Source organism: Ranitomeya variabilis, chromosome 6, assembly GCF_051348905.1.
Source record: "Ranitomeya variabilis isolate aRanVar5 chromosome 6, aRanVar5.hap1, whole genome shotgun sequence".
Classification (NCBI taxonomy): domain Eukaryota; kingdom Metazoa; phylum Chordata; class Amphibia; order Anura; family Dendrobatidae; genus Ranitomeya; species Ranitomeya variabilis.
Window position 1 is genome coordinate 456817508 of NC_135237.1, and position 26874 is coordinate 456844381.

At 42.3% G+C, this 26874-nt stretch overlaps 1 protein-coding gene across 2 annotated transcripts in view; it reads left to right on the forward strand.

The window, feature by feature from the left end:
* CHCHD7 (coiled-coil-helix-coiled-coil-helix domain containing 7) overlaps positions 1-26203 on the forward strand; it is a 30613-nt gene extending 4410 nt beyond the window's left edge. The window contains exons 2-4 of one of the 2 annotated variants that reach the window (XM_077270519.1): positions 12779-12841; positions 13382-13480; positions 22495-22710. In XM_077270519.1, the coding sequence (XP_077126634.1) occupies positions 12791-12841; positions 13382-13480; positions 22495-22599 (255 nt within the window). In that variant the 5' untranslated portion in view covers positions 12779-12790 and the 3' untranslated portion in view covers positions 22600-22710. Of the gene's footprint in view, positions 1-12778; positions 12842-13381; positions 13481-22494 lie in introns of both variants that reach the window. The other variant, XM_077270518.1, reaches the window with a different exon arrangement.
* The last annotated feature ends 671 nt before the right edge of the window (positions 26204-26874 follow it).

Genomic DNA, 26874 nt, shown 5'->3' on the forward strand with positions numbered 1-26874 from the left:
CAGAATGGAGAGCACAGGTAGGGTGGTAGGCTGAGACCAGGGAGGAGATGTAGGGTGGTGCTGAGCCATGAAGTGCTTTGTGGATGAGGGTAAGGCTAGGTTCAGATTGCGTTAGTGCAATCCGTTTAGCGCGAGCGCTAGCGGATTGCGCTAACGCAATGTCTTTTTCGGGGCCGCGTTCAGGGGTCGCGTTAACGTCCCCACTCTCGCAGATCCCCGATCTGCGAGAGCGGGGAACGGACCTCTGGCGCGCCGCGGACGCTGCAAGCAGCGTCCGAGGCGCGCTACAAAAGACCGGCACATCGCTAGCGCGTGCCGAAAATGACACGCGCTAGCAATGCGCTCTAACATTGCCGGCAATGGGAGCGCTAACGGACGCTGTGCACGGCGTTAATTTCGCCGTGCAACGCTGTCCGTTAGCGCTATCCCATTAACGCAATGGGAACCTAGCCTAATAGTTTTGTACTGGATTCTGGAGTGGATGGGTAACAAGTGTAATTACTGGCACAAGGTAGAGGCATCTGTGTAACGATTGACGAGGAATATGATCCTGGCTGCAGCATTGAGGACAGATTGGAGAGGGGAGAGTTTGGTAAGAGGGAGACCGATTAGTAGAGAGTTACAAGAGTTCAGACGAGAATGAATAAGAGAAACGGTAAGAATCGAATTCTAGAAATGTTTTTGAGGTGCAGATGACAAGAGCGAGCCAGTGATCAGATGTGGGGGGTGAATGAAAGTTCGGAATAAAGTATGACCCCAAGACAGCGGGCATGTTGCTGACGAGTAACGGACATAACGTCTTATGAGCCCCGGCAGAGCGAATGTCGACACCACCGCAATGGCGCCAGAGTTAAGTATAAGTGTTACTATTTTATAGGGGGAGGAGGGGAGAACAGTGATGGACAATCTCGTTTAATAGGTAGAAGCTTTAAAAAAAAAAAAAAAAAAATCAGTCTCAATGACGCTTAAGGTGTAACTCTAGTAATTCTGCTGCTCTTCCAGGATCAGCTGATATCAGGGGGACAAGTGGAAGAGATGCTTTCCTGAACGTGTGCACATAGCCTTAGGCCAGTCTCACACGTCCAGATAATTCCGGTACCGGAAAAATCGGTACCGGAGTTATCCGTGTGCCCGTGCGTTTCTGTGGCACACGTGCGGCACACATGTGCTGCCCGTGTGCCGACTGGGTACCACACGCACCGTGCAGGAGACAGCGCTAGAGATAAGCGCTGTCCCCCCCACGTGGTGCTGAAGCCGCCATTCATATCTTCTCTGCAGAAGCGTTTGCTGTAGAGAAGATATGAATAATCCTTTTTTTTTTTCTTTTGTTTCTGGTGTTTAACATAAAGATCCCTGTCCCCACCCCCTGTGCGCCCGCCCGCTGTTATTAAAATACTCACCCGCCTCCATCGCAGTGTCCTGTCCTGGCCGCACCTTCTACTGTATGAGCGGTCACGTGGGGCCGCCGATTACAGTCATGAATATGCGGCTCCACCTCCCATAGGGGTGGAGCCGCATATTCATTTCTGTAATGGGCGGCCCCACGTGACCGCATACAGGAGAAGCTGCGGCCAGGACAGGACACTGCGAGGGAGGCGGGTGAGTATTTTAATAACAGCGGGCGGGCGCACAGGGGGTGGGAGGGGGGTTGTGACAGGGATCTTTATGTTAAACACGAGAAACCAAAAAAAAAAAAAAAAAAAAAAAAAAAGGATTATTCATATCTTCTCTACAGTTAAACGCTGCTGCAGAGAAGATATGAATGGCGGCTTCAGCACCACGTGGGGGGGACAGCGCTTACTGTAGCGCTGTCTCCTGCACGGCACACGGACTGCACACGGACAACGTCCGTGTGCGGTACGTGTTTTACACAGACCCATTGACTTTAATGGGTCCGTGTAATCCGTGCGCTCCCACGAACACTGACATGTCTCCGTGTTTGGCACACGGAGGCACGGTCCACAAAAAATCAATGACATCTGCACAGATGCATTGATTTCAATGTATCTACGTGTGTCAGTGGCTCCGGTACGTGAGGAAACTCACCTCACGTACCGGAGCCACTGACATGTGAAACCGGCCTTAAAGTGTGCAGAATTTTCCTGAACAAAACCGGACTTTTTCTGCAGGAAATCCGCGTGGGTTTTTTGCAGATTTTTCGCATTTATTTTTTTTCCGGAGCTTCCCAATGCAATAAATAGCGGCAAAAACGCGAAAAATCTGGAAAAATTAATGAACTTGCTGCGTTTTTTACCGCGATGCGTTTTTTCGTGGAAAAAAAGCAGCATGTGCACACAAATTGCGGAATGCATTAAAAATGATGGGATGCTTATGTATGCATTTTTTTTTTTAGCATTTTTTCCGCAGGAGAAAAAACGCAAAAAATCCTGAATGTGTTCACATAGCCTAAAGCTGCTCCCTTTTGTCATAAAGGAAAGTCCCACTGATCCCCTTTAGTCCTCCAAGATGTCCATGTGTCTTATATGGTCTTCCGGACAGCCGTTGACTTTAAGATAAACCATTAACTCCAATATTCTTCTCAAAGCCCATAATCGGGAAGCTGGTGTATGGAAGGTATCGCTGTTTAGACAGCTCCTGTGATATGTAGGAAGTTGTGGCTTAATGAAAAGTCGCCTGTAAGTCCATGTTGGAGCCATGTTTCATTCTGAAGTGACCGTCTCATAAACATATTCTTTATTTAAAATCGGATTTGATTTCTGCAAAATGACTTCTGTATCTTGTGCAAGAGTCAATAAGAGTGATTCTCCTCAGAGCTATGTAAATGATCCTGACTGCTGAGATCTGGGTCATGGCTCCAGGATTGGCCTCAAACCACATGTGTGACCTGGGGGTGAGATATCTGGGTTAGTTGCTGTTGCCTCTGAATTCACACATTTTGTTTAGTTAGATGGGTTTTTACATACAAATGTTCATTTACACTGTTTAACAATTTAAGGGTAAGTCCTCACTAAGGGTAAGTCCACACTACGTGTTTTTTGTTTTTTTTTTCTGCAGAAAAACCTGATCTCTTGAGGGTATGTGCACACATAGATGGAACCTCTGTGGATTTTTCCACACCTGTTTTGAGAAATCCACAGGTAAAAAGCTCTGTGTTTTACCTGCGGATTTACCGTGGACTTTATGCGTTTTTCGTGCGTATTCCACCTTCTGTTTTACACCTGCGGATTCCTATTATGGAGCAGGTGTAAACCGCTGTGGAATCCGCACAAAGAATTGACATGCTGTGGAATAAACAACTCAGCGTTTCTGTGCATTTTTTTCCGCAGCATGTGCACTGCGGACTTTGTTTTCCATAGGTTTACATGGTACTGTACAACGCATGGAGAACAGCTGTTTATCCACAGCCTCAAAACCGCTGCGGATCCGCAGCAAAATCCGCAACGTGTGCACATACCCTGACAGGAAAGAAGTTGTGCTACTAAAGTGTAGTTTCTGAAAAAGCTTTAAAGGGAACCTGTCACCCCTAAAATCGAGGGTGAGCTAACCCCATCGGCATCAGGGGCTTATCTACAGCATTCTGTAATGCTGTAGATAAGCACCCGATGTATCCTAAAAGATGAGAAAAAGAGGTTAGATTATACTCACGCGGGCGGTCTGATCCGGTGGGCATTGTGGTCTGGTCCGGGCCTCCCATCTTCATACGATGATGTCCTCTTCTGGTCTTCATGCTCCGGCGTACTTTGCCCTGTTGAGGGCAGAGCAAAGTACTGCAGTGCGCAGGTGCCGGGAAAGGTCAGAGAGGCCCGGCGCCTGCGCACTGTAGTGCATTGCTGTGCCCTCAACAGGGCAGACAAAGTACGCCGGAGCCGCAGCATGGAGACCAGAAGAGGACGTCATCTGAAGAAGATAGGAGGTGCCGGACCGGACCGCAATGCCCATCGGACCGGGACTGCCCCTGGGTGAGTATAATCTAACCTCTTTTTCTCATCTTTCAGGATACATCGGGGGCTTATCTACAGCATTACAGAATGCTGTAGATAAGCCCCTGATGCCGGTGGGCTTAGCTCACCCTCGATTTTTGGGAGCACTCCAGGTATCCGGGTTCCCAATGCAACTATTCGGTAAGCGCTGTAAGACTTATCCGAAGCTATTCACTCATCCCTCGTTGGCACCTGTCTGTTCCTCTGAGCGTTGTGCATATCCCCAGAGTTAGGGCTCATCCAGGCATGCATTTTTATTTTTTTTTTTTGAGTAAGAGGCTCGCCGATGAGACTCGTACCTATAATAGTGAGTGGAGCTGTTCATATGTCCCTGTCGGATCAAAATCGGCCATGCAAGTGTATGGGTCAGTGAACAAAATGGAACAGCCTGACGCCATCCAAGTGATGCCTGTTTTTCACAGGATGCTAGATAAGAAACCAGAGAGAAACTTTTTCTCATCTGAGAAGAACTGACACAACTCTGAGCAAACTCTGATGGTAAAAACTGACATTGACCAAACTGATGAAACGGCAAAAAAAAACACTGATCAAACTAGGACTAACTGTCTTGTACAAGAAAATCACTGACGTCTGTATGAACCCAGGTGCTGACCCTTTCACTGCCATCATCGGTGCTCTGATTACGTTCTGATATCAATGCACCTAGAGGCAGGCAAATAGACTGGGAAAATGCAGGGTATGGAAGCCGTGTGTTTTTTTTTTTTTTTTTTTTTTTACAGGACTGATGACAAATCTGACTCTTTTATAGTACTTCAATCACTTTGGGACTAGGTTTGGTTAAAACTAATTATATTTCTAATAAAATACAATTTTTAAAGGGTTAATTATGTAAAATGATTTGTCTATATCGTATCCTGTAATTGTCTTCTGACGACAAATCACCCTAATAATAAAATTTCAATTTCCTGCTGGATAAAAATTAAATAAAAAGTAACCAATCTTTCTCAAATGTTTACTTAAAATACTTGAAATATTTTAATTTGTGTTCACCCCTTTTTAAGATTGCCATCAATGTAATGGTTTTCTGTACAATAATCAGCCCAGATCACCGTACTGGATTTATAATATTAAAAGATGAGACTAGACAATGAATTGCTTCGACTTGGTGGTGGTTGACTTAAAGTGTGAACTTCATTGTAATCTCTATTTCCATAAATCAATAGTACACCTGAAAAAAGAAACTGTAATATATCTTATCCGATAAATCTTCTTTCCTTTCCAGAGCTGATCCTTCATTTTCAAAACTCTCATTTCATGGGTAAATATCTGTATTCAGTGATGCATATGGGGGAGAGAGTAGCTGGAGGCAGAGCTCCTCCCAGCAATATAGAATCTCATCAGCACCAACCGTCGTCTCCTGTCCCAGTATTGTACAATCTGTCACTGAATACAGATTTTAGATGTGAATTGAGAATTTTAAGACTAAATGATCAGTCCTGAAGGAGAAAGTGGATTTCTCTGATAAACTGTATTATAAACTTGCTTGAAAAAGAAGTAAAAATGTAAATGACGCTTACTGTTTAATGTCGCATTGATTGTTGATCATAATGTAAATAATTGATATGTACTTTATATACAGTTAATCATTTTATCAAGCTCGCTATTTACGTTGTGGTTGTTATATGGCTTTTTTCCCTCCTATGTTTTAAAATACAAATTTGAAGAAAGGTATTGTGTTTTTGGTTGTCACTTTTGGCTAGAATAATCTTCGAAATGGGCCGCCTTGTACTGGGGTCTCCAGAATTCCCAATTATATATTTCTGATTCTTTTAAGAGTATATCCATTTTTTTTTTGTTCTTTATATCCCATGTTTCCTATGCTTTAGCTTGTATCTGTTAAATTGGATGCTTCATGCCATGTTTGTATGTCATATTAGGGCATATTGTCATTATTGAGGTGTGTTTTCCATTAGAGAACCCCTTTTAGGCCAGGATGAAAAGATGCCCTGTATAACACTCCCTACGAGGATGGCAGAGTCTCTGAATGCCACCTCCTGCAGGGTAAGGCTATGTGCACACGTCAGGATTCTTTGCAGAAATTTTCTTAACAAAACCGGACTTTTTCCGCAGTAAATCCGCATGCGTCTTTTGCGAGGATTTTTCTCGTTTTTTTTTCCGGAGCTTCCCAATGCATTAAATAGCAGGAAATCCGCAAAAAATCTTCAAAATTAATGGACATGCTGCGTTTTTTACCGAGATGCATTTTTTTTTTCCCGGAAAAAACGCAACATGTGCACAAAAATTGCGTATTGCATTCTATTAATGGGGTGCTTAATGGATGCGTTTTTTTTCCGCGGTTTTATTGCGTTTTTATAGCAAAAAAAAACAAACACAAAAAATCCGGAACGTGTGCACAAAGCCTAGCCTAAATGTTTAGCTGCATCTGTCCAGGCAGAGTCAGATAAAATTGTTTTTAGTTGGGAGCAGCCACATTTGAAGTGTTATTTCCGATACCCTTTAATGGCAATTTGGATGTTAATGTTCCATAGGCTTCAGGCCATATTGCTCCATCTTCAGTTCAGGTATCCATTGGTAGCGCTCCAGGAACACATTACAGTAGATATAGAAAGTCTGCACACATGTTAAAATTCCAGATCTTTGGCATGTAAAAAAAAACCAACAAAACCCCAAAAGAATCATGGCAGAACTTTTCACACCATTTATGTCACTAAGGCTAGTTGAAAAGCGTTGAAAGCGCCGCACAACGGGGGCAGCGGATGCAGTTTTTCAATGCATCCGCTGCCCCATTGGAAGGTCCGGGGAGGAGGGGGCGGAGGAAATGGCGGACAAGTCGCACATAAAAACGTTACATGTAGCGTTTTTTTGTGCCGACGGTCCACCAAAACACGACGGATGCGACGTGTGGCAATCCGTTGCAATGCGTCGCTAATGCAAGTCAATGGAGAAAAAACGCATCCTGCAAGCACTTTTGCAGGATGCGTTTTTTCTGCAAAACGACGCATAGCGACGGAGGCCGAACGACGCTAGTGTGAAAGTAGCCTAATTCAGTTGAAAAATAAACTGAAATCTTTTCGGGTGTAAATAGAAAAATAACAAACATTTTGTTTCCATAAATATGCATATCCTTAAGGTAATTGTGTTGAATACCGTTTGAATTTATTACAAACTCCCCAGAAATTGTGAATGCTGTCATCATGGCACATCTAGAATCGTCAGTCTTTGCCCACTCGTCCTTGCAGTAGCTCCAAATATCAGATTGCGAGGCTATCTCCTCGGTACAGCGCCATCTTCAGGTTACCAACAGTTTTTCAGTTTTATTCAGGTGTGGGCTCTTTGGCTCTCTCATTCCATAACCTTGATCTTCTTTGGCCAAACCATTCTTTTGTTGATTTGGAGGTATGATTAAGGTCATTGTCGTGCTAAAAGGTGAAATTCCTGCAACTAAGAAAATGGCAGAAATCCTCCTAGAGGAGCAAAACTTTATATGGGGTTAATCCGAATTACTATGAATGATGGCAGCTGTATACTAACTACTATTTAACTTGGGTTTCAATTCTGAACAACCTTATCCCCAGCTATAAGAGGGTGTTGACGATAAATTTTAGTTTTGTTATTTTTGTTCCTCCTGCCCCCCGTCTTCAAAATGATTTTTCTCAGTGAATGTGTACAGATTATGGGTGACATTAATGTGCACATTTCTGAAGCGCTTTACATGACAATATCCTAACATTGCCCTGGGTTAAATCCCACCAAGGACAACATCTGCATATTGTATGTTCTCCCTGTGTTTGTGTGGGTTTCCTCCGGGTTCTCCTGTTTCCTCCAAATACATACTGATAGGGAATGTAGATTGTGAGCGCCAATGGGGACAGGGAAGTCTTTAAAGCATTGTGGAATTAATGGTGCTATAGAAGTGAGTAAAATAAATAAAAATACATTTTCACAGGGGTGTGTAGACATTTTATACCCACTGTATACACTAACCTTCTGCACTGCCAGGCTACCAATCTGATTTAATAGTTTAAAACATTACATATTTTTATATTGCCTTTTTCCTTTTATTCTAGAGATATTTTATTCAAAGTGAGCTTTATGTAGGTTATAATATGCATATGTTTATTCATACATTGACAGGAATTAATATTTGTATGGTCGCACTGCGGTCATTGGGGTCCTTCTACACTGGTTGTTACTGCAGGCAGAATACCTCTGTCCTATAAGAACCACATTCCTACCGTATGGTTTTTGTTGTTGTGTTAATGGGGCTGCCCTATATAAGGTAAACGCTGCACATGGGCAGCTATGAATGTAAAATCCTGAAATAATATACAGTATGCTCTGCGTTCCAGTCCTGCTTCCCTGATACTCCCGGTTTGTCCTCGTTCACATTGGCTGCTCGTCGTGACCTGTATACCTGCGTGACCTCAACAGTCTTGTGCTGTATACCACCGAGGCCATTGATTGGCTGCAGGCGTCATGTAGGGTATATGGTCTGTGAAAGACAATATCAATAAATGATGAGCAGAAAGTATTGGGGACACTGCGCTGGAATGGCCGGGAGGGAATCGCTGAGCATGCATTTCATTATTTTACATATGTTGCTGCCTGTGTGCAACTGTTGCATTTTGTTGGACATCCCCTATTCAAGTGAGGTCCTCGGAAACAGTCTTAAGCCTCTCCTTATAGGAAATGTCATTTGAGGCAACTATTGATCTTAAAATTCCTCATTGAAGCGACCCTCCAGACTTCTCCTTACTAAGGCTCACCGTCTATCCCTCAGTATATGCGTTTGGTGGTTAATGGTCGATCTTTTCCCCACTAGTGGATGATGAGTAAGCTGTAACTTATAACCACTCTGCTCTTGCTATAATGACATTTCTGCTTTCCGTGCACTTGACTTCCATAGTGAAGTGTAATAAACTTGTGTTATACGCAGCAGCCAATCAGAGGAGGCATAGCCTGAACCAATGAGACAGGAGGCGTGTCTAAGACTACCTGTAGGTAAAGAGTAGTCACAGATCTGGGCTAATATAACAGCTAAAAAGCAGCCAAGCAGCAGTAACTGACGAAAATACGTAGCAGGCAATCATTAGCTATAGGTTCTGACTTGTAGATCCTTTTTGTTATTTTTTATTTTTATTTTTTTACCTATTACTGTCTTTTTTTTGCTTTAAGTCCATATACCCTTTAATAGACATTTCTGGTACCTACATTTTGGAATATTTTGTTGTTGTATTTATTGGTCCCCTAAAAGAAGAATGGACTTCTGATATTTGCAGGTATTTGTTCCCCCTGATTTGGATCACATGTTTATCGTCCACAGAATGTTTTGAAGACCCAAATTGTTCCAATCCACATTCTGAAACAAAGTGATTATTTCAACTATTAGGCGGTTATACTGCGTAATTCCATAGAAATGAGGGGTAATTACTGGCCTCTTGTTTCTTTGCAATATGACGGATGCCTTTCATAACAGATTTTGATGGAACTGTTGTCCTGTAATACCAAAACAAAACTTGACCATTTTTCTGAAGCCCATGTTTTATTTTAAAGGGCTGTCCAGTCCTGATTTAAAGCCTGTCTCTTTTTACTTTTTACTTCATAAATCAATAGTACATGTGGAAAATAAGCAAATTTGTAATATCAGAAAAATCTGCTTCTTTCTCTTCCAAAAGTGATCATTATCAAAATTCTCTGTTCCGAGATAAAATCTTCCCATTAGTGAGATAAGAATCTATCAGTAGCAGCCGCCATCTCCTATCTAGCTGGGAGGAGGGCGGATCTCTGCCTTTAGCTCCTCCCATCTATAGAATTGAATCCATAGCAACTGCCATCTCCTAGCTCAGTAATTGGAAAGTGTCTTCACTGAATACAGATTTTGGGCTCATTTCCACATGCGAGAGACAAAACAGTCCGATTAACGGACCGAAAAAACGGAGGAAAATCATGCGAGTGTCATGCGATTTTTTTTTTTTTTTTTTTTTTTTTTTTTTTTTTTTTTTTTAAATCGCAACATCCGTCTGACATCCGTATTGCTGTCCGATTTTTACGCACCGGTGTCCTTTGAAAAGCTGGCAAATCAGCGCTGTGTACAGTAAAATCACACTGACAGGTTAGAATAGAGAAGATATATACACATAGAATGTGTATATATACATATATACATGTCAGTGAGACCTATATATGTATATTTATTTTTAATGCAGCGCAAGATAGCATAAAAGCCGCTAATTCAATTGCCGGCTTTTTCCTTCTCCTTCACAAACCCGACAGGATATGAGACATGGTTTACATACAGTAAACCATCTCATATCCCGTCTTTTATTACATATTCCTCTTCACTAATGTAACAAGTGTCTGTGTGTCAAATTTGGGGGCTCTAGCTATGAAATTAAAGGGTTAAATGGTGGAAAAAATTGGCGTGGGCTCCCGCGCAATTTTCTCCGCCAGAGTGGTAAAGCCAGTGACTGAGGGCAGATATTAATAGCCTAGAGAGGGTCCATGGTTATTGGCCCCCCCTGGCTACAAACATCTGCCCCCAACCACCCCAGAAAAGGCACATCTGGAAGATGCGCCTATTCTGGCACTTGGCCACTCTCTTCCCACTCCCTGTAGCGGTGGGATATGGGGTAATGAAGGGTTAATGCCACCTTGCTATTGTAAGGTGACATTAAGCCAGACTAATAATGGACAGGCATCAATTATGTCACCTATCCATTATTAATCCAATTGTATGAAAGGGTTAAAAAAACACACACATGATTAAAAAGTATTTTAATGAAATAAACACACAGGTTGTTTTAATATTTTATTGCTCTCTCAATCCATGTGATGACCCTCGCTTGGAAAAATAATAAACCAACAATATACATACCCTCTCTGATGAACTGTCACGTCCCACGAGGTAATCCATCTGAAGGGGTTAAAATATTTTACAAGCAGGAGCCCTGCTATAATGCAGCTGTTCTCGTGCTTGTAAGCCCCATGTAGGTCAATGACCTATAGTTACCTTCATTCGCGGTGATGCGCCCCCTGCTGGTTGTCCTCATATGACCTCGAGCGTGGGAAAAAGTTCCCAGGCTGCTGTTCATGAGGACATCCACCAGGGGGCGCATCACCGCGACTGAAGGTAACTATAGGTCATTGACCTACATTTCCTTCATTCCCCGGGGCTTACAAGCACGAGCACAGCTGCATTATAGCAGGGCTCCTGCTTGTAAAATATTTTAACCCCTTCAGATGGATTACCTCGTGGGACGTGACAGGTCATCTGAAGGTATGTATATTGTTGGTTTATTATTTTTCCAAGCGAGGGTCATTACATGGATTGAGAGAGCAATAAAATATTAAAACAACCTGTGTGTTTATTTCATTAAAATACTTTTTAATCGTGTGTCTTTTTTTAACCCTTTCATACAATTGGATTAATAATGGATAGGTTACATAATTGACGCCTGTCCATTATTAATCTGGCTTAATGTCACCTTACAATAGCAAGGTGGCATTAACCCTTCATTACACCATATCCCACCGCTACTCGGGAGTGGGAAGAGAGTGGCTAAGTGCCAGAATAGGCGCATCTTCCAGATGTGCCTTTTCTGGGGTGGCTGGGGGCAGATGTTTGTAGCCACGGGGGGGCCAATAACCATGGACCCTCTCCTGGCTATTAATATCTGCCCTCAGTCACTGGCTTTACTACTCTGGCGGAGAAAATTGCGCGGGAGCCCAAGCCAATTTTTTCCGCGAGTTAACCCTTAAATTTAATAGCTACAGAGCCGAAATTTTGCACATACACACTACTAACATTAGTAGTGTGGAATATGCAAAAAAAAAGGGGGATATGAGATGGTTTACTGTATGTAAACCATATCTCATATCCTGTCGGGTTTGGGAAGGAGAAATGAAAAGCCGGTAATTGAATTAGCTGCTTTAATGCTATCTTGCGCTGCATTAAATATAAATATACATATATAGGTGTCTCACTGATATATATATATATATATTATACCTATTCTATGTGTATATATCTACTCTATTCTAACCTGTCAGTGTGATTTTACTGTACACCGCACTGAATTACCTGCTTTTCAAAGGACACCGGTGCGTAAAAATCGGACAGAACTCGCATGGTGCGAGTGCTGTGCGATTTTTTTTTTTTTTTTTTTTTTTTTTTTTTTTTTTTTTTTTTTTCTTGCACCCATTGACTTGCATTGGCGAGTCTCGTCCGAGACTCGCAGCAAATCGCAGCATGCTGCGATTTTTTTTCTCAGTCCGATTTCGGCTGAGAAAAAAATCGCAAATGAAAAGACACCTATTGAATAACATTGGTCCGAGTGCAATCCGATTTTTTTTTTATCGGATTGCACTCGTCCGTTTTCCTCGCCAGTGGAAATGAGCCCTTAATCTCAGAATAGAGAATTTTAATAATGACCCATTTTAGCAGAGAAAGAAGTAGATTTTTCGGATATGTATATTACAAATTTGCTTATTTTCAGGTGTACTATTGGTTTATGAAGTAAAAATTTAAAACGGTTACACTTTACATAATTAAATTGTTAATGGCCATGAAATAAAAACCTAAAGATATGATTGAGGTGTAGACTTCTTATTTTAATTAGAGGTGTTTGTTTAAAGGAAAAAAAATTACTCATTTAGAAATTTTTATATTTACAGTTTTCATGCTTTAACTTTGGTGTTTTTTTTTTTCTTATTTTTTATTCAGAAGTACCAATTCTAAAGCGCTTAAACTTATAGATGCTAATGTGATTTTGAGATTATTATATATATATATATATATATATATATATATATATATATATATATATATATTTTTTTTTTTTTTTACTTTGTTTTAGTTCTTGAACAAGATGTCTTCAGAAAGAAACATGAGAGCTAGTGATATCAATCCATGTTTGCAGGTTGGTTGAGATCTTCGTCTTAAAATGTTTATACTTCTGCGACTCTAATAGTAGTAAATTATCTATATCGCTCCAACAATTAACATAATCACCTTTTTTACCCCCTGATGTCTTTTCTGCTCTCCTCCTTAGAAGGGTATCCTGGCTTTGCTCAATTCGATGTTGATAGATAAGCAGGGTCATTGATGGCACATCTACTGATACTTGGCAGGTATTATGTACTTGTCCTAGAATAATAAAGGGGCAAGTACGTGATACCTGCCAGTCGAGTATAACTTGATGTGACGTCACTGGCTGCACTCGTGTCCTGTTTTGAGGCGAAAGTGAGCGGAGCTAGAGTACCCCTTTTAATGCTTGATAACACGCGTCTGATTATCGGTGGTCTTTTTAGAGGAATTTTTGCTTTATTTAAAGCCGTAATGAAAATACAGACCTAAGATAGTAATGGAAACGAGAGCAGACAAGTCCATTTACTGAATGGTTTTGTACCTGAATTAAAGTTACCTTACGGATAATGAAAGTCTCTCCAATCTTTTACAGGAAAGCAATGCGTCATCAAAGTGCATGGATCAAAACGGCTACCAAAGAGAAATGTGTGCTTTATATTTTCACCGATACAAACAGTGCAGGAAGTTTTGGGTAAGTTCAGATGTTTTAAAAGTAATATAAAATGTATATTATATCATGTAAATAGGAATAAAGATGTCCTGTGGTGTGTAAATAATAGAGTGATTTTAAAGGCTTTAAGACAAAAAATGTGTACTGTATACTTTAGTTGGGGGTTAGCTTTTTTTTTTTTTTTTTAAATATATAACCATTTTTGTAGCACTTGTCTGTCTTGCTGTATTTCTGCAGTGGCTTCATTGTGGCTTCCATCTGATGCACTGCAAAAACAGGATTTGGGTGTAACCCCTGATGGGGCTATTGACTTTAGAGAGGCAGATGGAGTCCCTTTGTGGTCTTGTCTGCCTCATTAAAGTCAATGGCCCCATCGGAGGTTACACCCGAGTCCTAGTTTTCAGAGCTTCAGATGGAAGCCACACAAACCTACCGATGTGTAGCCCAAACACAATGTGCATGCAGCCATAGAAACGCCAAAACATGTCGGTGGAGGTTGTTGTGTATTTGTGAGGCTAGTTGTCTTTTGGGTCACCTTTTTTATATGTAACCACCACCATTTTATTTAATGGGGGTCAGGTACACCCTTCATTTATTGGCCCGAGCCTGGCTGATGGCTGCTGCCTTTACTGATCAGTGTGAGATTTCAGCAGCAGCAGAGACGTTGACAACTTCTGGTGTCTGTCAGTCTGGATGAATGCAGTTTGATCACAAACTTTCACAAAGCACTATCCAGCCATGTGGAAATGGGTCTAAGATCTATTAATAATGTACAGATGGTATTGTGAAGTTCAGTGATGAATCTGCTTTAGGCCGTGTACCCACGATGAGTTTTTGACAGTGCGCCAAAAACGCAGCATCTTGCAGTCCCAGCAAAGTGGATGGGATTTATAGAAATCTCCTGCCCAATGTGCTTTTATTTTACTCCGTGTAAACTGGCCTGCGGTGCGGGTTTCAAATCTGCAACATGTCACTTTTCTCTTGCGGGTAAGATGAGTTTATCTGCAGATTTTCTCCATAGACTTACATTAGATCCGTAATTCTGATTTTAAAAGAAGCACCCCTGTTTTTAGTGCATATCTGCCACAGAAACACATGAAAAATGCCTGTAATCCGCACAAGACTATATCATTAACGTTTTGATGAAGTCAAATATTAGGAAGTATCAAACACAAAGCAGCTTTGTTTAAATCATGACATATCAATGAGAGACAAAAATGCACTAAAAAAAACACATGTAACCTAGTTTACATAATGGATGAAGAAATGGTGCAGAAAATCTACAACATCAAATACACACCAAATGGTCATTATGGGAACGTAGCCTTTAAACACACTTTTGGGTGTGCAGGTAAAATGTGCTCTTAGGCTACGTTCACATTTGCGTTGTGCGGCGCAGCGTCGGCGACGCAATGCATGCACAACGCAGCGTTTTGTGACGCATGCGTTCATTTTTTGCATGATTTTTGGCGCAGAAAAAACTGCATCATGCAGCGTCCTCTGCGCCCTGACAGTTGCGCCAAAATGACGCATGTCCATGTGCCCCCCATGTTAAATATAGGGGCGCATGACGCATGCGTCGCCGCGGCTGTGCCCGACGCTGCGCCGCACAACGCTAATGTGAACGTAGCCTTAATTGCCTCAGTTGCAGGAGACTTCTCTGATGCTATTGCTCAGGATTTCCTAGATAAAACCAGGCAATCCTAATACCGTGCTTGTCAATGCGAATCTAAGGGTCTGTGAAAAACTTGGACAACACACTGCAGGCATCTTGGCATTATTGTGCCATCTAATTAGAAGTATTTGCTAGGAGAAGCTTGAAGTCTCCCATCAATTTTTTTTTTTTTTTTTTTTTAAGTGGTGGCAATAACTGACTGGAACTTGGTCCATTCTTTCACATATGGGAATGAAACCCAAGATGGAATTTCTTACTTGATCATTAAAGGGGTATTCCCATCTCCAACATCCTGTAATAGTAATATTATCAAATGCCTCCAATTAGAAATGTAGTCTAGTTCTTCTAATTCACTATGTCACTTACCCCATGTGCAGTGCATTGCAGTAGCTTAGGTATCCATGGTTATGACTAGGGATGATTGAATAACTTCGATAAGAGCTTATCCGAATAGCTGCATCAGTAGCCCGGATACCTGGAGAGCTCCCGATAGTCAGCTGTTCGGCGCCGCAGCTGCATGTGCCATGGCTGTGTGACAGTCACAACGCATGCATGGACAGCCTGTTTGTTGTGACTGTCACACAGCCACCACACATACAGCTGCTGCGCCAAACAGCTGATTATCGGGAGCGCTTCAGGTATCCGGGTTCCCGATGCAGCTATTTGGTAAGGGGGGGTAAGTGACATAGTGAATTAGAAGAACTATACTACCTAATTGGAGGTATTTGCCAATATTATTATTATTACACCTACTACATATTGGGATAGCATCTTGGAGATGGGAATACCCCTTTAGGTTCACTTGGATAAATAACTGTCCCTTTGTCACTCTGGGGTAGGGGAAGAGTAAGGCTATGTGCACGTGTTGCGTATTTTGATGCGGATCCGTAGTATTCCTGGAAGTGCGGAATTACATCAAATCTGCAGTGTAGTGCACAACCAATGTTAGTCAATGGGAAATCCAGAATTGGTGTGCACGTGCTGTGGAAAATCCCCGTGGATTTGAAGCTTTTTTATTTTCTGCAGCATGCCAATTCTTTTTGTGGATCTGCAGTGTTTCTGCACCCATTGACTTCCATTGAGTCAGTCAAAACCGCAGGTGTAAAAAGATTGGCGGTTTTGCTGTGGAGTTGCGTGCGAAAAACGCTGCAGAAAGGCAGGTGGAAGAGTGTATGTGGGGAGATGTCTGTGGGTGGGGGTGTGTGTGTGTGTGTGTGTGTGTAGGCAGGCATTGTCCGATGGAACTACTAGTCCCATCCGGCTATGTCTGCTGTTACACAGGACAGTGACGGCATTAGCCGATGATGGGATAGTAGTCGCATCATCCGGCTACTGTGTTCAAGTGTAAAAAAACAAAAAAACAAAAACATACAGTACATACTCACCATACAGCTAATCCCCGAGGCCCTCGATCGTCTGCAAAAAAAATAATAAAATGAAATAATAAACCAACAGTATACTCCCTGTTCCGATGCAATCCATTTAATAACAAGTGTCCCACGACTATCTCCCATGTAGAGCTGTCATATTGGGAGATGAGACCGCTCTACAGGAGCTCCGGTGTACAGTGACAGGAGGTGATCCTCCGGAACTGTATCACTCCGCCGCCTAGAGGTCACCGGAGTTCGTCCGGTAACTTGCAGCACCGCTGCGTGAGAAAATTCCAACGCAGCTGTAGTGCCGTAAAGTGAGAGCACAAAGTCCGATGACACACTGCGGGAGTATTATCTATATATCTATATATATTTATTATATTTAGATGTTTCCAGCCAGCTAACGCTCGGCACGCTCATTGCTATCTAATTAACGCTGCTGGTGATTAAACTAACGTAAATAATGACAACATTCAATAGCGCTTACGCAGGTGGTAAATTAACTTAAAATGAAGTTAATAACAATAGTGTGGTGATGTGTTGGGGGTGGGGGGGGGTGGGATTATGTGTGGTAATGTGGGGGGGCCGGATTGTGTGGTAATGTGGTGGTGGGCGGGATTGTGTGGTGATGGGGGGGGGGGGGATTTGTGGGGGGCGGGATTGTGTGTGGTGATGGGGGGGCGGGATTGTGTGTGGTGATGGGGGGGCGGATTGTGTGTGGAAATGTGGTGGGGCGGGAGTATGTGTAATAATGGGGTGGGGGCATCATTGTGTGGTGATGGGGCGGAGATACTGTGCAGGGGGCGGGATTAGCGAGTAATCACGATGCTATGTATGTATATGTGTATATGTATGTATGTATGTATAATGTCTCGCACCTCAATACCTGGCATTGCCGACGGCACTCGGACCGGAGCGTTCAGCTGCATAGAAATAAATGCAGCCGCACACTCCGGTCCCGAGTGCCGGCGGCAGTGCCAGGTATTGAGGTGCGAGACTCATGCAAGTTTCTTGCAAGTGTGACCCCGGCCTTAAATGCAATATCTGTTTAGTTTGCTAAACTAGAGAGGGAAAGCCAGTGACTGGGGCCGATATTCATAGCCTGGGAAGCTCCATGGATATTACCCCTTCCCAGGCTATAAACAGCTCACCGCTGTATATTTTTAGCCTTTACTGGTTATTAAAATAGGGGGACCCTAAAAAATGACATGCGGTCCCCCTATAATTAATTAATCAATCAGAAAAGGTAATGCAGACAGCTGTGGGCTGATATTCATAGCCTAGGAAGGGTCCATGGATATTGCCCCCCTTCGACACCCTTAGCTACAAACACCAGCTCTCAGCCGCCCCAGAAATGGTGCATCTCTAAGGCCGGCGTCACACTTAGCATAGGGAAATACGGTCCATTTTTTACAGGCGTAATACGCAGAAAAGTTCCTGAACAGTGATCCGTATTCAACGCGAGGATGCAATTATTTTTATTTATTTATTTATTTTTTCCTTAGATTAGAGACCAGGTCAATGCCACAGAGTTCTAGCAGCAGACACATCTCTACAACAACTGTTAAGAGGAGACTTTGTGCAGCAGGCCTTCATGGTAAAATAGCTGCCAGGAAACCACTGCTAAGGACAGGCAACAAGCAGAAGAGACTTGTTTGGGCTAAAGAACACAAGGAATGGACATTAGACCAGTGGAAATCTGTGCTTTGATCTGATGAGTCCAAATTTAAGATCTTTGGTTCCAACCACCGTGTCTTTGTGTGACGCAGAAAAGGTGAACGGATGGACTCTACATGCCTGGTTCCCACCGTGAAGCATGCAGGAGGAGGTGTGATGGTGTGGGGGTGCTTTGCTGGTGACACTGTTGGGGATTTATTCAAAATTGAAGGCATACTGAACCAGCATGGCTACCACAGCATCTTGCAGCGGCATGCTATTCCATCCAGTTTGCGTTTAGTTGGACCATAATTTATTTTTCAACAGGACAATGACACCAAACACACCTCCAGACTGTGTAAGGGCTATTTGACCAAGAAGGAGAGTGATGGGGTGCTACGCCAGATGACCTGGCCTCCACAGTCACCAGACCTGAACCCAATCAAGATGGTTTTTGGTGAGTTGGACCGCAGAGTGAAGGCAAAAGGGCCAACAAGTGCTAAGCATCTCTGGGAACTCCTTCAAGATTGTTGGAAGACCATTTCCGGTGACTACCTCTTGAAGCTCATCAAGAGAATGCCAAGAGTGTGCAAAGCAGTCATCAAAGCAAAAGGTGGCTACTTTGAAGAGCCTAGAATATAAGACATATTTTCAGTTGTTTTACACTTTTTTGTTAAGTATAGAATTCCACATGTGTTAATTCATAGTTTTGATGCCTTCAGTGTGAATTTACAATTTTCATAGTCATGAAAATACAGAAAAATCTTTAAATGAGGTGCGTGTGTCCAAATTTTTTGCTCTGTTCTGTGTGTATATGTATATGTGTGTGTGTGTGTGTATATATGTGTGTATGTATATATATATATATATATATATATATATATATATATATATATATATATATATATATATATATATATATATATATATATATATATATATATATATATATATATATATATATATATATACACACTCACTGGCCACTTTATTAGGTACACCATGCTAGTAACGGGTTGGACCCCCTTTTGCCTTCAGAGCTGCCTCAATTCTTCGTGGCATAGATTCAACAAGGTGCTGGAAGCATTCCTCAGAGATTTTGGTCCATATTGACATGATGGCATCACACAGTTGCCGCAGATTTGTCGGCTGCACATCACCACCACCAGCCTGAACCGTTGATACAAGGCAGGATGGATCCATGCTTTCATGTTGTTTACGCCAAATTCTGACCCTACTATCCGAATGTCGCAGCAGAAATCGAGACTCATCAGACCAAGCAACGTTTTTCCAATCTTCTACTGTCATTTTCGATGAGCTTGTGCAAATTGTAGCCTCAGTTTCCTGTTCTTAGCTGAAAGGAGTGGTACCCGGTGTGGTCTTCTGCTGCTGTAGCCCATCTGCCTCAAAGTTCGACGCACTGTGCGTTCAGAGATGCTCTTAGGCCTACCTTGGTTGTAACGGGTGGCGATTTGAGTCACTGTTGCCTTTCTATCAGCTCGAACCAGTCTGCCCATTCTCCTCTGACCTCTGGCATCAACAAGGCATTTCCGCCCACAGAACTGCCGCTCACTGGATTTTTTTTCTTTTTCGGACCATTCTCTGTAAACCCTAGAGATGGTTGTGCGTGAAAATCCCAGTAGATCAGCAGTTTCTGAAATACTCAGACCAGCCCTTCTGGCACCAACAACCATGCCACGTTCAAAGGCACTCAAATCACCTTTCTTCCCCATACTGATGCTCGGTTTGAACTGCAGGAGATTGTCTTGACCATGTCTACATGCCTAAATGCACTGAGTTGCCGCCATGTGATTGGCTGATTAGAAATTAAGTGTTAACAAGAAGTTGGACAGGTGTACCTAATAAAGTGGCCAGTGAGTGTGTGTATGTATATATATGTGTGTATATGTGTGTGTGTATGTATATATATATATATATATATATATATATATATATATATATATATATATATATATATATATATATATATATATATATATATATATATATATATATATATATATATATATTCTTGCACCCGAAGGTAAGTAAAAGTGTTGTGATGTTCCGAGTGATATATATATATATATATATATATATATATATATATATATATATATATATATATATATATATATATATATATATATATATATATATATATATATATATATATAAAATCACTCGGAACATCACAACACTTTTACTTATCTTCGGGTGCAAGTCCCCAGGCAACCAGTCCAACGATTGCACCAAGTATATATAGATTCAAAAGAAGAGGCAGCACTCAATTTCTTCAGTGAAAAATGTGGAAGATTTAATCAACCCACTTGTCTGGGCGACGTTTCGGCTCCATCTGAGCCTCTCAAGCCTTTTTTTTTTTTTTTTTTTTTTTTTTCACTGAAGAAATGGAGTGCTGCCTCTTCTTTTGTATCTATCTTATGTGTACACATTTATTTTATCTATTCTAACCTGTCAGTGTGATTTTACTGTACACCGCACTGAATTGCCGGCTTTTCTATAGAACACCAGTGCGTATTTCTCGCAAGTCACACGCATGGTCCGTGTGTAATCCGTATTTTTCTCGCCCCCATAGACTTTCGTTGGCAGATTTTTTTGCGCAATATGCTGAAAAACGCAGCATGCTGCAGTTTTCTCAGCCTGTAAAATACGACGGAGAAATTATACGGCAAATAGGAGCTGCCCCATAGAGAAACATTGGTCAGTGTGCAATGTTTTTTTTTTTTTTTTTTTTTTTTTGCGCCCCTCATACGTCCGTATTCCTCTCTAGTGTGACCCCGGCCTAAGATGCGCGAATTCCGGCACTTAGCCTCTCTTCGCACTTGCCCTGTTGCAGTGGCAAGTGGGGTAATAGTTGTGGGGGTTGATGTCACCTTTGTATTGTAAGATGACATCAAGCCCGGCTTAGTAATGGAGAGTTGTCAATAAGACACCAAGCCATTACTAATCCTATAGTGGTTACAAGTTAAATAAAGACACAGCCAGAATAATTTATTTTAATGAAATAAAACACTACAGTTTCCCATCTTTATTGTTTTCCTAATTCCTGCGACGCCCTCGATCTACTGCCAGAAAAATAAAATAATAAACCAACACAAATTCTCACTGTTCCAATGTAATCCATTTAATAACGAGTGTCCCACGACGATCTCCCCTGTAGATCTGTAATAAAATCTGCAACGTTTGCACATAGCCAAACCTAACTGAAATAATATGAATATTTGCTGATCCTACTGGTTTAGTAAAACAGCAGGAAACCTGGGTATTATGACTGTAATATGGACCCTAGGCCCCGTCTCACTAAGCGATTTACCAACGATCACGACCAGCGATACTACCTGGCCGTGATCGTTGGTAAGTCGCTGTGTGGTCGCTGGGGAGCTGTCACACAGACCGCTCTCCCCAGCGACCAACGATCAGGGGAACGACTTCGGCATCGTTGAAACTGTCTTCAACGATGCCGAAGTCCCCCTGCAGCACCCGGTAACCAGGGTAAACATCGGGTTACTAAGCGCAGGGCCGCGCTTAGTAACCCGATGTTTACCCTGGTTACCAAAAAAAACAAACACTACATACTCGCCTTTCGGTGTCCAGGTCCCTTGCCGTCTGCTTCCTGCTCTGACTGAGCCGCCGTACACTGAGAGCGCAGCGGTGACGTCACTGCTGTGCTCTCACTTCTCACTGTACGGCCGGCAGTCAGTGAGAGCAGGAAGCAGACGGCAAGGGACCTGACGGACATCAGAAGGCGAGTATGTAGTGTTTGTTTTTTTTTACATTTACGCTGGTAACCAGGGTAAACATCGGGTTACTAAGCGCGGCCCTGCGCTTAGTAACCCGATGTTTACCCTGGTTACCAGTGAAGACATCGCTGGATCGGTGTCACACACACCGATTCAGCAATGTCAGCGGGGCCTCAACGACCAAAAAAAGGTCCAGGCCATTCCGACACGACCAGCGATCTCGCAGCAGGGGCCTGATCGCTGGTACGTGTCACACATAGCGAGATCGCTATGGAGGTCGCTGTTGCGTCACAAAACTTGTGACTCAGCAGCGATCTCGCTAGCGATCTCGCTATGTGAGACGGGGCCTTTAGTTTCACCCTTATTACAGGCATGTGAGGGCAGCCCAGAGACCCATTTACAGGGGCTGCTTTCTCCTCCTGAACAAACACTGACCATCTACAAGTTATGCAGCTTTCATTTAATGGCCTGTTCACACTATCTGACACACAGGGACCTCGATGATGTTGGATTATCTATAGTCCGGTTATACATGGTAGGAGCATTAATCTTTGACCTCTTTTATTACAGCACACAATTATGATTAAAAGAAGAGGAGATGGTGTGCGCCCTGCAATGCCCTCTGCCGACGAGAGAAAGCAAATCCTGGCATCTCTGGATCAGCTACCGTACTGAAGGACCAATTGCCTTTTTATTGCATTTTATTCTATTTTATTTGCTCTTTACAAGATTTATTTTTTTGTATGAGAAGTTATAACGTGCAATTAAAGCACAGTGGACAACGTCGTCATGTGTGATTTACATGCTGAACGACGCTTGTATACTTGGCTACAGATGTTTGTCAGATTTTATTTACGGCTGTATTTATGTGGTGACTTTTTTCTATAATTATTATAGGTAATAATGCTGAAATATTCCCAAGATATCTGTCTGTGTGTGAGTAGCAGAGATGATGGTTCTAGTAATGACATTTCAGCTTCTCCCATTCCTATAACCCAGCAGATGTATTCAGGTTGTGAATTATATTCTATAGGTGGCCCTCTGGGGCAGATTTAGAATTAACCCCCACAAAAAGTCTTTCTTGTCCCTAGTACCTGACCACAGCCCAACTTGATTTAAAGTCCTCAGAATAAGAGCCCTAATCACACCCTGTGGGTAGAGACATCAATCAACCAACACAGGGCAAGGCTAAAACCTATAGAGAGCTATAGTAGACCTCTCCACTTCTGGAATGTTCTGATGGGGGTAGGCTACTCACCTTGTATAGTGGGAAAAATCCCTACCTCTACACTGTTCAGAGTTTATAGTGATTCGAGTTTCAGTTCTTGCTGAAATCTGGGTTAATTGGCAGTCCTCTGGTCTGAATATGTAGAAATGATTAAATAAAAAATGGGGAAATCTAAAAGTTCTGCTAAAAATCAGGCACCGTAAAACAAGGAAAAAAATAAGTTAAATTAAAAATAGGTAACATAGTTCTGTATGGTTCCAATGCTTTCCTTATATCAGTATATACCACAATAAACCTAAAAAGAGGGACTACATAAAATGAAAAACTCCTTTTATAAGGGTCCTGCATTGCTGTTTACTTTTGCATCGCCATTCACTTGATCAGCGGCTAACGTGCATGTGCCTGATTTTTATTTTACTTGCTTATATAGCGCCATTAATTATTATTGTGCCTTACAGGCACCATCATCACTGATCTAATTAATGATGAGCGAACCTGCTCAGATAAGGTGTTATCCGAGCATGTTTGAGTACTAATAGAGGATCTTTCGTGGGCTCGATTACTATGTTCGGGTCGCGGCGGGTGCATGTCTCACTGCTGTTGGACAGCTGCAACACATGGAGGGATTTCCTGTATGTTGCAAGATAAGTAGCCACAGGGACTCGTAGTATTCGAGCACGCCAAAGATATCCAAGCACGTTCATGCGCTAATAAAGTAACACCTTATCTGAGCACATTTGCTCATCACTAGTTTCAGTGAATGGGAGAGGTGTACGATTTCTGTCAACTGTGCTCATCTCCAGGTACTTGTGTAAATGCTTCTTCGTCGGAGCTGCTCACCTCCCAATGCAGAAGTGAACGACTGTAGAATCTCCTTAAAAAAGTTGTTCACTACTCCTTGTTATACCGCATACTTGGCCTCGATCAAATAAAAAAGCCTATACTCTCCTCCTGTGCTGGCGCCGTTCCCGTGGTGTCGGCTCTCATTCTCCCAGGGCTCCCATGCAGTTGTGACCCCAGTGCCTAGTGCTGGCGTCTCTGTCCCCGCCCTCTGTCGAATTGAACATGGAGAAGAAGGTCCGAAAGCAACCACGGGCCGGACGACTTCTTCTTCATGTTCAATTTGTCTGAAGGCGGGGAAAGTGACACCAGTGCCGATTGGGTGCCAGCGTCACGTGCCAACACCACAGGAATGGTGCCAGTATGGGAGGTGAGGCTTTTTTGATTGTGGCCAAGTGTGGACCATGAGAAAGGGTTGTCCTAGTAGTTAACAACCCCTATAAGTAAGTGGAGAGATTAGAACTGTAGGCATTGGCCATAGGAACTACTGTTACCACTGTGGAAAAAGTAGAAGAAAAAGCTGCATGAGCAGAGCTGCTGTTGGTATAAAAGAGCTGTAAAAGTTTATGTTTAGGGGTGGCTTTAGATGTGTAAATTGATGTCAAATCACGAGGCACCAGATTTAGCGATCATGTGCACCTTTGTTTTGTTGCAAGCTATTGCGCCACTGTGAGGAATTTGGCACAATTTCTGCTTTCGTCATCTAGTTTCATGCAGTCTAAATTTAGGATGTTATTAATGTTGTTGCCCATGTAGTTTCCAACAGTTTATTTAAAGTAACAACATCATCTCAAAACTAATTGGTGAAGTTTTATGTGAGCTTTTGCATGGTGAGCAGCGGTTACACGGGAGGTTGACTCTATCCTGGCAAACGGTGAGAATGTCCTCTGCAGCGATGAATCGCACTTCACCATCGTACAACATTTCTGGACATAGCTGATGCCAAACGAACATTTACTACTTGGCTTTCTTGTGCCAACTAACCTTCTCCAAAGAGAAGAGTAATATTGCAGAATTCTCCAAAAATCTTGGAAAGGGATCTATAACCCAGACCCCCTCACTGAATCGTGCTCCTCTTCCTTCATGCTCCTATGGATGAATGGACATGATTCCAAGATCTACTGGAAAGTCGACTGCACGGAGAGGCAGCTGTTACAGCCGCTCAAGAGAACAAAGTAATTAAGTATGATTATGTCTGTCTGCCATGTAGAATGGGTTTTAGTATTTGACATTATTTTTCATGTTGAATTGAAGTGATGTGCACAATGGATCAACTCTAAGTTAATGTATGCCATTGTATCAGCAGTAAGGCTAAGCTCACATTAGCGTATCTGCGCAGCGTATCATCTGCATGCACAAACGCATGCCAAAATGCATGCTTATGCTGCGGTTTTACTCTGCATCATCTTATGCATGAGGCAAAAAAAACCACTGTGTGTGCATGCGTTTAAACGCCTTTTTTTTCATGCGTTTGCATTGTTTATGCGCATGGTGGAGGTGGTGACCTCCTTCTCTGGACATGCACAGTCTGAAGTACTCATACGTATCTAACGCATGCGTACACATGTCCTTGTGTACCAATGCGTTCCCATAGACAGGAATGCGTTGTCCTGGTGCACTCATCTGCATGCACATGCCTGCGCATAATTGACACCTCAAAAATGCAACATGTTGCGTTCACCGCGAAACGACGCATGCAAACGCACGTCCCTGCGTACACAATATTAAATATATGTACGCAAGACGCATGCGGATCGGTACACAGGTATACGCTGCGCACACATACGCTAATGTGAACCCGGCCTAAGAGCACCGCATTGTAAAGATTAGAAAACCTTTGTGTGAGTATGGTGACTTGTAACTAGGGAAAGTTCATCAATGATTCTTAAGGCTATGTTCACTTGCATTTTTTTTTTTTTTTTTTTTTTCGGTCATTTATTTATTTTTTTTGCTGTTATTTTGCATTACATGTGATTTGTGGTCAGTACATGTTTAATAGTCAGTTTTATTCACCAAAAATGCAGAAAGACCTGTTTGTTGCGTTTTTGCAGCATTTTCGTACTCTCATTGGTGAAAAAGTGGTGCAAAAATGCTTATATTGAAATGCAGTAAATTTTAAAGAAAGCTGCATTTCTCAAATTCAGTTAGTACAAATTAGTGTGCATGACAGTTCTGAAATCTCATAGCTTTTGATGGTGTGTTAAATGCAGCTGCTTTGCAGAAAAAGAAAATCCATCAAAAAAAAAAAACCTAAAACCCTGTGTGTAAACATAGCCTTGCACTTCAATTATAATTGCATCCTGCAGCGCTGTAACTTGCCTGCCTTTCACCCTGATAAAAGTTTGTGTGCCTGACACTACTGTTTGATAATCCATAAGAATAGTCTGTGATTCCAATTTTTTATATTTTTTTTCATTTTGGGAACTGCAATCCAGAAAACTGCAGTGGAGTCAGGATAAAAGCTGTTGGCTCCCTGTTCAATCGGTTGCTGGCACTGTTGTCCTGTTGTAGCCTGGGGGCTAGTAGTCCAGTAGTGTGTGTGTGTGTGTGTGTGTTTTCCTCTGAGGACTGCGCTGTGTTATATGCTGGTGCTATATCCTCACCCATCCCCTGCAGACTGTGAGCCCTCGTGGGCAGGGTCCTCTCGCCTCCTGTACCAGTAGGTGACTTGTATTTTTCTGGATTATTGTACATGTTTTCAGTTATGTATACCTCTTTTCACATGTAAAGCACCATGGAATAAATGGGACTATAATATGAACAAAAGGAAATGCTGCTTACCGATGGCCCAATCATTTTTCCTGCTTGTGTAGAATCCGTTTGCCTGCTCTTTAAAGACATTCACTAAGGTTGAATTGGACGCCTGGATGTCTGAGGCATTC